Raw genomic sequence first — 15,923 nt, 5'->3', positions numbered from 1 at the left:
AAACCAACAGAAGAAAACATCACACCTCGCTGAAACRCTGTGCTTGGTGTTTCACAGCTTTTCACAGATTCCTTTTAATCAAAGCATCCTCATTTCCACAGATTGAACCAACCCAGGTGCTCTACTTTGCTGAAGCGCTCGATATCCAAGAGAAAAGTGAGGAAAAAGCCCCGCTCTGTGGGGCTCTGACCACAAGCACCAGGCTTGTCACAGGCATTTCAGATGCCCCTTTTTCATTAAAGACAAACTTCCAAGTTCCAAACCAAACTTCTCCACCCTTCTGGACTCCCAGTACCAGYGTTGCTTGCAGTCTGTGGGGATGATGCAGTCAGTGGGGATGACTCTTCAGACTGTATCTAAATTCACAGAYGAAGGGAATAACATCTGTGCATAAGCTAAGAACATTTTCACTAAACAGACTGAGCTAATAAACTCAACTTCCATTATATTAAATAATTACTTAACTTATGCATTCTGCTTTAATGGCTAAACTTACTGAAAGTGTTTTTCCCATGCCTCAAGTTTTCCTGTGTGGAAATGGTCATCTCCCATTCAACCTTCTCTGCTCCAACTTTATCCCTGTTTGCGACCTTACTCATATTCCTGTCCAGCTCTGCTTCCTTCTTCCTCCACAAGGAACACCCAYGAGACTTTATGAGCTCCCAAAAGAAATTCCTCACATGTCCCTGCTTCTCTACCTGTCAGCACCATCTCTGTCCCTTCTCCTACAAGATCAAACGTCAATAAAAGCTGAAGAAACCCGCTTTCTTCTGGATATGCCCCACGTGGGTGGCAGTCTGGCTCGTGGTCTCTGCCCTTGAGAGGAAGCTCCAAGGTGCCACCCTGACCCAAGTGCAGGCAGCCGCCCCGCGCAGCAAGAAGCACCTGTGTGTGAAATCACCTCATAACGTCACAGATGGGACTGCAGCTACAGTGTGAACAGAAAAATGACTTTGGTTACTAAGATGAAGGGATCATTAGTGCGTTGTTATCTCCGTTGCCCTCGTATTGGTGCCAATTAGTCTATGCTCTCTGCAATGCATAAAATAAAAAGCAGTGCCAATTATATTCCTTTTTTTTCAGTTAAACAGGCTTATTATTTCCCAGTCTACTAGGTCTATAACAATTTCTTTTCTCTAAATATCTTATTTATATTTTTCTCCAAAAACCATTGAGAAAACTGCATATTGCTTAATCTTTAACCACAGGTACAGTGAAACTGCATTTGATAAAACCTGAAAGAATACTGAAAAGTGAACAATAAATTGGACTAAACAAATAAAATCCATATTCTAAAGAGAAAACTTATATAAATATTTCAACAGCAAGAGATAGTTTTTATTGGCTTATAAATTTCCCAGTATGCTAAGTCAGTGAACACAAGTTCTAGAAAAACCAACATCACATATTAATTTCCTGCAACAAAGAACAAATGTCTCAACAAAGAGACATTTAAGTTATTTCATATCAAGTAATTTCAAACTTAACTGTAGCAATTCTCAATAGCATAAACCTCTTCTATTCAGAAAAAACGATCCCGGGAAACCTTTACGATGACTTTACATTTTAAAAATATTCCATGATCACACCAGGCTTTTCTAGGGAAATGCCAATTTTCTTCACCCTTGTAGTTTTGCTTAGAATAGCTATATATATTAGAGGCAAAAAATAAAAAAACGTACTACTGTATCATAGAAACCAAGGGACTAACTGATCATTCATTTTGTGGCTAGCTGATGGAGAACTGGTAATAAAGAACAAGGTTAATCTTATTTCCAGATGGCAGTGTCATCACCCTTGCCAAGATCTATAATATAGAAAGTAGACCAGAAAAAAGTGTGTATTAAACTAAACACAAATGCTTTCAACAAGATGCTGTCAAGGCAGAATTCTGTCAATTTAAACAGCGACTCCTTGCTTTACAAGGTAAGAAAAGATGTCAGTGCTGATGAGGTTTCAGTAATAATGTGTAACTACCTGGACTGCATTTGTTGTATGAGAGGCAGCAAGAGCATTAGCAGATTGGATGAGGTCCTGCTACAGCTCTGCTTTCACAGAGCCACTCTTGCTTCTTGCAAACTACCTCTTTATGCTCTTTTTTGATAGCTAAGAAGTCTGCCTGCAATTCTTCTGGGCACTGTCCCCCTCCCAGTCACACATGCTTGCCACTAGTAAGCAGACTTCAAAGACATAATATACTTTACTTTCACTAAAACAGTATGTATCACAAACTTTATTATAATTTTAGTGTGAAATATCCTGGAGGCAAACTCAAAGAAAATCCTTCCTGATTTAGTAGCACATCTGATTCTGTGATTGCACGTGCAGAAAAACAAAACAAAAACAAAACAAAGAAAACAAAAGCAAACAAACAAACAAAAACAACCATGAAGCATGAGCTGATTCCTGGGAAATGTTACTTTGGTGCCAATCAAGGTCACACACACACACACACACACACACACACACACACACACTCTACAACTGGGATGGCAACTGGCTGAATTCAAACTCTCTGCAGAACCAGAAAAATGAGAATCAATTTTGAAAAATAACCCCCACTGAAACAAAGGCTGGGTCAGACACAAAGGACTGGAGGGAGGAAGGGCAGGAGGAGCGGAAATCTCATTAAAAAAAAAAATATATATATATATATATATCTGTTCTTATACTACTTACTCCTGTAGGCTGAAAAATCAGTCCGTCCACTTCATGACTAACTTCTCTAGCAAAGTTTCCTTCAAGGAGCTGTAGAACAGAAAGAAAACATGGGTTTTTTTCTTTTTTGCATAGAGAAATATTTTGCTCATTAGCAGATTCTAAAGTACCCCCGTAAGTGCCYGCCAGCCAACAGTGCCAGCTCAGGTACAAGGCGGCAGCTTGGGAAACATGAACGGAGAAGAGCCCCGAGGGACTAGCAGATTTTCGGAGGGCGCCTGTGGTTCAGGCAGGTTTTCTGGAGACTCCACACTCAAGGAAACACTCCAAGGAAAAAACGCCACGCAAAAGMAGCAGCATCGGGAACCACCGCGGGGACAGTTCAATTCAACTGAAAGAACCAACTTCATTTTAAGTATCAAACTTCACCGGCAGGGAAGGATTCATTTTAAAAGCATGGAAGAGGTGAATATTAGCACTTCTATCTTACTGTACGATGCATGGCTCAAAGCAGTGCAACATTCAATAAATCACAAAGCCTTATGACCAACTATTTTAAAATAATAACRCATAACATTTTCTTCTAAACCTGTAGATACTTGCACACAATAATTCATCTTTTTGCTATAAAATGACYAAGTTTCCTTATATACACACAATGATTAGGATATTTGCTTATTCTGTATGAACAGTTACAGCATCCATTATTCAATCTATAGGTGAAATTTACTTGAAAAGCACATTCTTAAGGATATTGGATTCTAAAGTAAAAAAACAGTCCAGGGAGACACTGTTTTTCAGTATAGAGATCCCTAATGCAGAGTATCTATCTGAGTACCTATCTGAATAGGTCTTAAAAAAAATAAGCAAAACATACAATCTTCAGAATCATATGATTACATGGGGAAACTAAGYACATAGAAAAATGAACCCTTTAGATTTCATGCTTTGTTCACTAAATGATTATACAAAATAATGAAAAAAAAATTGTTCATCTTTGCTTCAGTAGAACAATGAGTACATTGGAAATCCCTTAAACAAAATATGCCAAGAAGTTACTAAAAATCATCTAACAAGCAAAGCCTTCGGGGATCACTTTCAAGATTTCTGTGTTGAGAGCAGTATTTCCAAAATTTACAGGCCAGTGAAACTGCAATAAAAATACACTTGATACTTACAAAAGCACAAGGGAAATATTTTAGTAAATGCAAGTACTAGAAAAAAACTCTCTTTAAATATAAAAATACAGTAAAAAATAAAACACAAACTCTAAATAAGTGGACACCATACTTACATATGCATTTCCAGCTAGCCAGGTAAGCCACAACCATGTTTTACTTCAACAGAGCACTTTTTTACTTTATTTGACATTCTTATGTGCATTTGGATTTAATATAGAAAYAATCTCTTAATTCAGAGCGTGTGACACTTTCAGGAAAAGCATAAAATCATTCTTGTGCACGGTTTTACCTGCAGCCCTCTGTACTCTGGTCTAAAAGCAGTTTTAGAATACTAGGCTCAAGTATCATTACAATTTTGCAAATGGAAGGGGGGAAAAAAAGGGCTTAGAAAAAAATATATTCTTGTATTCCCTTTTATTCACCTAATCTACAAGAGCACACTCTCACAGAAGTGCAAAACGCAACCGACTGCCTCTTATCACGTTGGCCTCCAGTTTCAGATTTGTCAAGAGGCTTGAACTCATTCTCCCCCCTTTGGAGGCCCTGGCCATCTTCCTGAGATATCTTCTCTCAAGTGTTCATTAGAAATGGAAGATAAAAAAGATATTAGGATGCAGCACAGGACTCAGCAGGTAACTAAACTTGTTCATGCTCCCAGTTATTCCACTTTCAATGGCATTATGTCAACAAAGGTATTTTAGTAACAATTTTTTTGATTTTTATTTTTTTAAAAAGAAAGAATCAGGGGGTTGGGTTGGTTTTTTTTGAGGACCGGCAGTATTCGCGAACAACAGAATATCAACCTATTAAACAAACTGTAAAGTTTGAAAAAGTAGAAAGGAAAGTGGAAAAACAGGAAAGTAGAAAGGACAGGAAACAGGTACTTGACTTCAAAGCCAAAGCAGTATTTGTGCTACTAAAAAGTATAGGTGACATAAGGTTTCTAGCCTCGTGAATTCTGTACGCAGATGTAGAGAGTTTGCCTTCCACACGCCTGTCTCCCTGCTTCGTTCACCACAGGTGTCCACGTTTCTAACGAACGTGGCCACCGTGAGGAAGGGCCCAGGGGCCGCCGGCCGGGCCCGCAGGTTAGAGGCAGCCCCTGGGTGCCCCACACGGGGCTGGGCTGGGCTGGGCGCGACACGGGCCCCATGGGCCCCATGGGCCCCACAGCTCCCGCAGGCCGCACGCATCCACTCCCACCGGCGCAGTCCCGCACGCGCCTCCGGCACCCCCTGCCCTACCGGGAACGCTGCAGGGAGCCGCGGGCTMATCCTGGAGCCTATTATTCAAAACCTCTTCCCCCACCCATTATTACTTTGAAATTAAGGCAAATTGAAAATAATTGCTCCATCTAATAAGAGCATTCCTGTGATGAAAAGAGCRGTATAATCACAGGAAATGAGCGGAGCCTCGACAACTAAGAGGGTTTCTCCTCGCTCTTTAGCCACTGTGATTAAGAGGAGCAATGTGACATCAAAAGCAGCTCTAATAACCTCAGTCACTGGAGCTGACTTTGCTGAAACTGCCTCGCTCAGCAGCGTTTCCCGCGTGGAGCAGCGAACGGTGGCACTGCAGAGGCTCTCCATCCTTGACACCAACAGGAACAGGCGGCTGCCCCAGCAGGAAGCAGAGGAAATCTCCATGTACRCAAACTCCACATCGTCCTCGTCCTCTTTAGTTAAAGTTTCCACAACTCCAAGGCCTCTCTCACAGTTATTACCAGCTTTCAGATGTCATTTTATTCTTAAAGTAAGCAAATCTAGTAGGTACTACCCTTCTTCTTAAATAAAAATAAATAAATAAATAGCAGAGAAAACCAAAATACTATGAGCTACACAAAACACAAAATTCATGTCTTTCTGCTGGCTTTCTATAAAGAACAAAGTCTAGTTCCCTGCACCCAAGTGTTCCCGAYGTGCTCTGTTCCAGTCTGCAGATATCCCCTAACCGTTTTCTCTTTCTGATGCAAAGTTGATAGCATTTATTGGCTGGTAAAATACTAGGAGATACAAAAAATAAAACCCTCCTTTGTACTACAAGGCAAATATGGATCTGTTTCTCTTGCCTTTATTTTTTCTTTCTCCTCTCTCCATTTCAGGCCTGCTTCAGGCTTCATTCAGTGCTAAGCAAAGCTACAGCAGCTCCTCATGCATCAGCCCTCAGGTGCTTTTTCACTTATCTCCTCGTTACTGATCATCTACTCTTCACTAAACAGTGAAACCTGTGAAAGCAAACATAATTTATTCAAAAGGATTAGATAGAAACAGCTCAATTAACTGCCTCTTGACTAGACTTCAAGACCCTCAGACATGTGCACACTGCTGCTCCCAACTAAGGTCCTCGACAGGAGGCCACCACCAGGGGTACAGGCTCTGTTCAGACACTGCAGATCTTTTTTCAAACATATTATCCAGGTTTCAGGAAAAGATTTCTAAGTTACCAGCACTAATCACCACCTTTTTTAAAAGGAAATGATTATTTAGTGTCTTTCTTTGCCCTTCTCTAAAAGAGATGGCAGATTCCAATTTTAAAATACAGTTTTATACAGAGATAAAATATAGAGAAATTAAATTAGTTCAGGTTTATTTTTTCATTAACTTGCTTTGCTTGCAGTTTCTTTTCTTTTCTAATTTCTTCTGTCTTTTTTATACATGACAAACTCCTCAGTATCTCYCTCCTCAGTGTACCTGTTACCTCATGCCTCAATTTTACAAGTTCAATATAAATGTTACTTACTCTTATCATTGCTGCTTGAAGTATTTAACAGGTCTCAGAAGAAGCTAATCTCCAAATTGGGAGGCACAGATATATATTTTTTTAAATGTACAGCAGTTAAGAGCATTTGACAAAACTGATAAACACCTTCAATTAATTTAATGCATGTCTAAGCCATGCTAAGCTAAGCCATGTCTGCTGACTTTATGATAAAAAAAAAAATCTTCATCTCTGCAAGCTCCAGTTTTTGATGAACAAAACTCTGGATCACAGTTGAAGAACTGTGGGGAAAAAAAAAAACAGAATTTTGACTGTTTTATATATTTGCAATTTCCCTTAAAAAAAAAAAACTTCTCATTTTTTCATGTGTGGCCTCCCTAATTTTAACTTAAGAAAAAAATAGTTTAAAAAAAGGATGTGATAGAACTATTTTGCTTGACAATCAAGACATGTATTTCAGAAATMTGAATTTTGAATGATAGCAGAAATTCTACCGATAACACTGTGTCTGTTAAGTTATAGCAACAAAAAAAGGAGGCTCAGATGCATCACAAAACTTCTGTCTCTCAAAAATAAACTGCTAACAGTAACTGGCAGCGATAAAAGCCACAATCCAATCTATTAACATTGAAGCCTCCAGCTTTCCAAGATCACCTGTTGAAGAAGCAGCCTCCTGAAACTGCTGTCAAAATGTTGTCAACTGTGGGTCAACGGGAGATGAGAGAAGCTGGTTCCTGCAGGCTACAGTCGGTCTTTGCTATTCCCTCCACCCCAGAGGTTTTCCAGTTTCCCCTCCCCATCCAGCACACTTTATTTTTTAAATCAAAGAGGTATTGAGAATCAAACAGCTAAAAAGCTGCTTTCAGTCTCAAAATGAAATAGCATGAAATAGCATACAGGGAAGACATCTCACATATATCAAGAAAAAAAAAAGGCTTCATTTTTCAAACTCTCTGCATAAAGTTGCCTAATTCAGAGACTTACTGCCCAAGCCTCTGAATTTTTTGTGAAACTTTTGGTTTTGAATCCCCATAGTTTGGATTCATTCCCATCTGGAATGGAAGTATGTAGTAAAACTTCCAAGAGCCTTTAGGGAGCCTGGGGAACCCGCAGCTCTTGGGAACTAAGGGGTGCACGTGCCCTCTGAAAAATGGGACAAACGGATTTTCATCTTTTCCATACTTGGGGTAAACTAAAAAGTAAAACTTAATTTAAAAAGCAAACAAATGAAGCCAATCTAGTCTAGACTAATCAGTTTTGGGGAGGAGAGGGGAAGGCCCAGCAGCTGACCTCTGGCAATCCCTGCCCCAAAACACACGCAGCCTTGATCCCAGCTTAGATTAACCTTCAGGTGGCTTCAGTGAAGCTGAGACAAAAAGCCAACCTCCCACGCACATTCAAGTCTCTCCTAGGTGGGTGTGCTCAAGGGCCAACAAGTCTTTGTGGAAGTGTCCGGGCTCAAGAGCAGCACGCAGCACCGCACGGCAATTTCTGTCAGGTTACCCTTATGAACTACTGAACACATAAACAGAAAAAGGAAAAAGAAAAAAAAATCCATGAAATCTCTTTTCTTGCTTCAACTTGTCTTCCTTTTCCCTTCATAGGTATTTAGACTCTGAACTCACTTCTTTTTTCTTTTTTTTTTTTCCTTCTGGGAAAGAAACAAGCTTCAGATTCCAAAATATCTCCTAAGGASATTTTACTCTCTAAGCATTTCCATAGTTTCTCCTTTAAACTTAGATTTTTTTTCCCCTCATCAGCTGAAGACATCAAAACAAGGGTGGACAGAGTGTTTCAGAAGAGCTGTATCGTCAAGAAAAAAAATGTCCTCCCTGTTGTCCTGCTTAAGAGCCTCTCCTTTCAAGAAGATCCTTGGACACAGGAAGACTTGCCAAAGTATTCCACCAGCGGATCTTCCTGGCAACTGCAGCCTTGGCTCAAAGTGACTCTTTAGTAACTTGAAAGCTCATCCTGTGATCTCAGAAGTGTGACTTGACACATCACCAAAGAAGTATAAACACATTTCCCTTGTACCCAGTGATTCCAAATGCCACAAGTGGTTCAACATGAGCACTTACTACTCACATACAAATGTACAAATGAAAGAGAAATTGCTAATGATTTCATGTTTCCCTCCAAATTGCCAGTAAGAATGCTGAAGAGCAGATTTTTAATCAATTTAGCATGACCCAGTTTCCTTTGCATCGTTCTTATTTCCTAATCAAAATATAATATGCTACTTAATGTCAAACAAATGAGGTGAAAACAGTGGTTAGTGTATGAACAGAAGTGCATCTTTATGACAGGTTAAAGTCTGATTCTCTAATGTATTTTCAATTTGTTGTAGTCGGCTATACTTATCTTTAAATGTTTCATTTGCTGGGAAATGACAGCCTTTCATGGCAAGAAAGGCAATACAGCATATTAATTACTACAGCAAATTCACAAAAGTTAGTGCTAGATATTCTTACACTAAGATACTAAAATATTATCAAGTGAAAAAAAAAATCTGTCCTTTGGTAATGGTCTGTAATATTCAAAAAAGATCAGAGAGAGAGAAGGATCAGAAATAGTAGAAATTAAAAAATATTTCCCTCAAAAATATTTCCCTCAAAATAATAAACTAAAGAAGTTTTATATACTTATTTGAAAAACAAACCAAAAAAAAACCCAAAAAACTGAAAAGTAACTTCATTTTCAATAAATCAATGAAGAAATCTACATTGAGACAACTGCATAAAGAACACAAAGTGAGAACTTTTTGGTTGCTTATTACTTATTTAAAATGAAATTTCATGTTCTTGGACTGAAAAATCACCACGTAATTCAAGTTGCATGAAAATCTTCTAAAAAATGCATATAGCTCAAATCCTAGTTTCGTATAGCCACCCTCTCACAATGCTGGTTCATAAAGACAGAAAAAAAGATACAGAGGTTATTCAGTCTATATGTGTACATATTGAATGCAGTAACTTGGTGCTAAACAGGRAGAATAAAAATAAACTTCAAACATTCAACCACTTAACAAAAAACACTACTATTTTAGATAGAAATCTGTTGCAATGATGGAAATTACACCAAATGACTGGGTAAAAAAAAAGGGGGGCCGGGGGTGAATTTTTTCAGCTGATAAAATTAAAAAGCAGTTACTTTTTATAACATATTTTATGGAAAGCTTTTCAGCTTGAAAACTTACTAGAAGCTCCAAAAGCAATCATACCGAAAGCCTAAAAATAACCTCTTTGCCAAGTTAATCACAYAGAACATTTTGGCTCCAAAGGCATTAAAAACACCTAATTACTGCAATGGCTTTGTTCCCCATCAGAATGGGAGCAGATAATGGCAGCAATGTGAGACTGATGTTCACTAATATGATCAAGAGACTAATTATTATCCATGAATCATTTGTAGCATTCCAAACTTGATTAATGTCAGGTCAAGTTTAACATGCGAGAGGTTTTATTAGTAATGCTCGGCTATGCCACAGCCTGTCAGTTGAGGCGAGGGCCATCTGTTCCGAGCGGGAATCGCCAACGGGCCAAACAAAAGCGCGGCGGATTCGGCCGGGCACCGGAGCCCGTTTTAAGGATTCCAGAAGGGAGCGACACRGGTAATTTTAAACACACTAGATGAGACCTGCACGAGAAACATCTGCTAGAGAGGGCTAATTTGCAGCCCCCGAAACAAGCGCCCAGAGGAGGCTTTTTCCTTCTCAAAGCTTGACTGGGGAGCATTTAGTACTGCTGGATTTAGCTACAAAGATTGATCAGTGTCTAGTAAGGGAAAAAACGATGCGCTGCAAGAGGAATCGCGTCCGCCCCGCAGTAGCTCACCACGTTCAGCACGAGGCTTTCCAAGAAGGGGCGTGGGGCTCCCCCGTGGCCTTGCTGCCCCCGGGTATGGGGCAGGGCCTTTCCGAGGCCCTGCTGCCCATAGATAACGTGGCGACTGGGACMCACGGCTACCGCACAGCTGCCTCTTTGGGGGTCTGCCCAGGCAGCTCCTCCAGGATGGATCACGTTAGGATCACATTTGTTGAGGGCCCCTGCTGAGGGCAGGGCTCTTCGCTGCATCGTGCTCCTTCCAGAGGAGCAATTCTGTGGGAAAAGGCTTTCCTGGAGGTAACGCATTCCTCCCAGGTGAGCTGGGGACTAATTGCCACAGAGGAGGCTGAAGAGGGCACTTTTTAGAAAGTCTCTCTCACCTCCGAGCCAAGGCCGACGTGGTTAATGCAAACTCGGTGTGGGTGCAGGGAAAGCCGCCCATCCCTCGCCCTTGCTGCAAGGCCACGGCCCAGCGCAGCGCTCCCCTCCGGCAGCTGGGGCACGCAGCCCGTCATGAATATGCAGGGCCTGCACGGCTCAGAGCCTCCCTCCGTCACATTCATCCCGCAATCCAGCGGGCACAACAGCCGCCACGGACACGGGCGCCGCAGCCCCGCTCCCAGCCGGGCAATCTGGTTCCTTCTCCTTGTCGGACAGGGAAAGAGCAGGAGCTCCAGGCACGAAAGCCAGAGCGGGATCCGTGGCGCCTGCAGCCGGGCTCCTGGCTGGAGAACAGCAAACGAGAGAAAAGCACAGATACCRTCATCTCATACTTGCTCCTTAATCCTGCCTACTACCTTTGTAAAGGATTGAAAGAAAAGCTGCTTTCAGAGGCCAGACTGGCTGGGAATTACTGTAGCCAGCTACGAGAGGCAAGTTCTGGTATTAAAAACACCAAAGAAACACGCTACCTTGCTTGCCTTGCCCAGCCGCAACAATAACACAATACACTGCAATGAGCCTGATGATTCCTTTTGCTCCATTTAATTTTTGGCTTCAGAGCTAATTCATTCACAGCATTCACGTCCTTAAAACCGCTACTACCCCTCGTTGCATGTTTTCTTCCTTCTTGTTTGGATGGAGACACAAGAGCGCGGTGCGGGAGAGCCCCACGGAGGCCTCACGGGCGCCAGCCCGAGTGCCCGGCCCCAGAGGGCAGGAACCCCGCACCTCTGACTCCGAACCTCACGCGTGCGAAGCAGCACCCAGGAATAACACACGTGCTACGGGTCCTAATGCCTAATTTGACAGCACATCTGCATTACTGAATTCAAAACAGGCATTAGGCATCTCTCACTGTCAATCTCCTTTCAAAAACACAATTGAAAATTTGACTTCAATTACCCAAGATGTTTTCAAATGCTGCTTTCAAAGAAGAGAAACAGGCTGCACGTGGAGAAAGTTTCAATGACCTTGGTGACGGTTTCAAAAGGAGAGAAACAGGGATTCCTCGATGCTACGGAGGAATCTTTCAAAAAGTAATAATCTCTCATGTTTATTTTAACAGAGGGAGAAAGAGCAGGGCACTGCATAGTTCTTCAGTGTAATTTACTGTGCTCTTCCCATTTCTGCACTTCAACCCACAAGGTACCTTCAATTTTCTCTTTTGGGGACTGACACTTGCCCCTCATTGCGCTCCCCGCCTCTCTGTCACCCTTGGGAGATGGTGACTAAGGGTGTTGGTGCTTCGAGCACAACCCGGGTGACACGTCCTGACACCGGCATTCTGCCGAGGCTGGAAGACCAAGGTGCCATTAACAGCTTCTTTGATTTATTGCTAAATCACCTGCAACCTGTGACGTTTGTGAATGGATGGATGGACGGCAGAGGTTCCGTAAAGGCGGCATCCTCAGCTCGGTAAGATTCCGCCTGCTAATGCTGAGAAGTTCCCCAAAACTCAGGCTTTGATCAAGCACAACATTCGAAAATTGTCAAATGAAAAAAAAAAAAAAGACACYGACTACAAGGCCGTGTACTTGTGGCCAGGTACATTTTAATCTATTCTCTAAATGATTCTGCAACATTTTCAACTTGATGGGTTTTATTTGTCATCCAACCTTAAGTAAATTGCTACAATACAATCTAGTCTCCAGTTGTCAGGAACCTGGACAGGCCTGTTTAATTAAATCAGATAATTAAGGACCAAGTTTTATTAAGCAATCCCACTAAGACTCATCAACAAATTTGTATATACAGTAATTCAATTAGACATAAAATGGATATTCAGCAAGACAGAGGCTCTATACATTTACTGTCACACTGCTGGATTTAAAGCAGGCTAATGTATTCCACTGGGCACTGATGCAGTGTTTTTAACACAAAGATTAAGATTTAACATTATATTCTGGATGCCCCAAAACATCAGATTTTTCAGCTATGTGATGGCACTTGAGGGTTTAATTTGCTAAAAAGCTGAATTAAACTTGTTACTGTAAGACCGCAACAGTAAAATACTGCAATCTCACYGCTTCTTAACTAAAAAAGCACGTTTTTCCCCTCCCCACCCTCCAAAATTGGGCATGCCAGAAGGGAAGACAGACCTAGCAGGGGTGTCCTGCAACCTTTTCCCATAATAAATTACGCTARACCTCAGCCCCATCGTCACCATTTTCTCCGTGCTCTGATCCCTGCCGGGAGGCGGCGGCCAAGGGCTTCCCTGCGGAGCGCAGCTGCCGGAGACTCCTCGGGAAGCGACAGGCCGGGAAGCGGCACCATGGACAACACTAAACAGTTGTCCCTCCATTAACGAGCAGAGGGACCCACTCAGTGGCTGCAGCCGATGTTGGATGTCCTAATTCCAAGGACATCCAACAAACCCTTCCGACTGCCCACACTGGGACACCAGTGTCAAACACCTATGGGCATTTGCCCTACAGCAGAAGGCGTATTATTTCCACTGCAGAAAATGCAAGAATTTGCCATCTTTTTTAGAAAGTGAAGAATTTTAACAGCTAAACCAAATATGTACTGCTCTAATGTTAAAACTTACAACACGGCCTAAACAGAATGCTTCATCCACACGGGCTTATTTTTCTGTTAGTTTCCCTGTTTTCTTTTCCATGCTGTAATCTGGAAAGTCAGAATTTAATGATATATTGCACATCTGAAATATACTGCATTAATTTAATTTGCACCAGTAGCAATATCAAATGTGGGGCGCCAGTTATGAAAACAATCCTTCATGGGAATATTTAAGACTGCTTGTTTTAACTTCATCAGGTCATTTCCTGAGAAATGTGAAAAGTAACTAATGTGTGGAATAATCTCTTAAACCGAAAGCACAAAACTATTTCCCTTCTCCCAAAGCAAAATTACATCGCGATGAAGTATTATACTTGAAGTTCAACACCATATATAATAATAATCAAGAGCAAGTAGCCTAATCCTCCTCTGTTACCTCTAGGAAATGAAGAGAGATTCTTGTTCTTGCCCAGGTCTCCCCAGACGACCTCCCCAGCGCKAGGAGGCTGAGCACTGGCCACAGCTCAACCTTCTTTTTTCTAGTATAGGAGGACATTTCTTGGTGGAAATTGGGGAAACCTGACTCCTGGGACAGGGTTACACTGCTAGGAGATGCTCCTTGAACAAAAAGGGAGCAAAGCAGATTTCTCCTAGGAGCTACGTCAGTCTTTTAGGTGGTATCTGGAGTTGCTGCCCACTACAGAAGTGAGATGTGGATGTTGTGAGAGGCTGAGCACCGCCTCCCCGGGGGAATAAATACCTCCACGGAGGTTTCCAAACTGTCACTCACAGCTGGTCAAGACTGACCAAAAAGCATGATTCCCACCCAAGTGGGAACACCTCCTGGCAAGCAAATGCCTTGCACACTTGGAAAGAAAAAAATAAAAACAAAAAAGGGAGCTTATGCAGGGTTGCAATGCAAACGGCAACACATTTCTGCACAGCCCCAGTGGGATGAGGAATACCAGAACCCCTGTAACTGGTGTGTATCCAACAACCTTGAAGGATGGTAACACTCGGCGAGCGCAACATTCACATGGTGAAGCCTGAGAAACAGTCKGAGAAACCGCCCGCTGCGATACAAGGCAGCTGTGAACTGAACACCTCTGAATTTCAGAGTGTTCTGATGTGAATCTTTCCAGCTCTGCACTCACCGCTTATTTGCTAAGTTCACCTGGYCAACTGCTGTTTGCATGCACAGAACCAAAGCCCTTCTGAGAGAGAAGAACCAGCAGCAAAGGCGCAGGGCTTGGTGACGGCAACGCTGCTTCCATGGGGCTTTAACCTGCAATTTTCAGGGAGGCAGCACAAAACCAAAGCGAGGAAGCAAGTGTGCAAGGCAGAGAGAGAAAAGCAAACACAAGCAAAATGGTAGAGCACAGGCAGTCAGGAGGTAATTAAAGGAGATGGCGAGCAAGCCAAAAACCTGGGAGAGAACAGATGGAGCGAGGACTCTGGCGGAGGCCAGACACAGCGGAGCTGCTGCCAATTCTGGGTCAGGAAAGAGAGGATTGATAGGTGAGCCCGTGCAGCTACTCCTCAAGGCATAGAAAATAAAAACAAAAACACAGAAAAGAAGTCTTCCTGGCAAAAAAACCCTTCCAGATGGTGCCATTCTTTCTCCACCAAGATACATAATTGAAGGTCTTCAATAAATATACCAAGATTATTTGACATGTTTCCTGCTGCCTTATCTACTGTTTATTTCTTTGGGGTTTTACCCCAAAGGTAACGAMTCTCTGAGCAGACAAGAGCTGAGTRGTGTCTGTTTATTTAGTCCTTTATTAGGGCTCTTTTTCCTGCGTGCCTGCACCCCATGAGCTCCAACCACGCAGGTGCTCGTTTCCAGCACACACTCTCCGTTGCCTGCAATGTGTTTCATACCAGCATCAGCAGGTCACGCACCKACTGCTTAATTCATCACGACAGAATTCCACAGTCACCTCATTTTCCAAAGGAAACCACCTTAGAAGATTATCAGAATAATCTTCTAAATATACTATGTTCTCAAGCTACCAAAGGGGAAAAAAAAGAAAAAAAGAAAAGTTTCGAATTGGGTGGAAAAAAAAAATCCAAATGTCCAAAAAAAAGAAAAAAAACATAAATGATGTGMAGAAGGAGGCTTTTCAGGCTTTTCCCCCCACTTTTGCTAGACAGCAATTCACAGACTTTGAACCTAAAAAACCCTTTACATGGGAATTCTTTGTTGGCTTTGGCAGCAAAAGGCTGGTCATTTCTAACAGTTTTATTTCCTAGGTACCTAACTCTCCTGTCTTTTGAAAATCCTAGGGTATTTTTTAAAAGTAAAAATATGACTCCAAGCTCAGAATACACTGCTTATAAAACATTAATCCTATTGGTCTTGAATGTTTTAGCATCAAGGAAGATAAAAAAAGAAGATATTAAAATAAATAACTTCTTTACAGTATAAACCAGRAAGAAAGCATTTTAACTGTGCCATCCACATCTGTACAATTAGTAATTAAAATAGATTAATGACAAAAAGAAATTTCAGAGCACTTAAGTGCACCAGAAACCCAACATTGATTTGCCACAGTCCTCTCTATCACCACCCCACAGA

The 15,923-nt window shown here is 41.8% G+C and overlaps 1 protein-coding gene across 3 annotated transcripts in view; it reads right to left on the bottom strand.

Annotated features, from left to right (window-relative positions):
• The window catches only part of RNGTT (RNA guanylyltransferase and 5'-phosphatase), a 164,571-nt gene that overhangs the window by 83,395 nt on the left and 65,253 nt on the right, over nt 1–15,923 (bottom strand). For 2 of the 3 annotated variants that reach the window (XM_026038425.1, XM_026038424.1), the window contains exon 11: nt 2,680–2,748. The exons of the other annotated variant lie outside the window; for it this stretch is intronic. In XM_026038425.1, coding sequence (XP_025894210.1) covers nt 2,680–2,748 — 69 coding nt within the window. The remainder of the gene's footprint in view (nt 1–2,679; nt 2,749–15,923) is intronic. 3 annotated transcript variants of the gene reach the window in all.

Source organism: Nothoprocta perdicaria, unplaced genomic scaffold (genome assembly GCF_003342845.1).
Source record: "Nothoprocta perdicaria isolate Ctin4 unplaced genomic scaffold, notPer1 scaffold_21, whole genome shotgun sequence".
NCBI classification, from domain to species: Eukaryota; Metazoa; Chordata; class Aves; order Tinamiformes; family Tinamidae; genus Nothoprocta; species Nothoprocta perdicaria.
The sequence above is the reverse complement of the archived record's forward strand: the minus strand, read 5'-3'. Positions and strand labels throughout refer to the sequence as shown.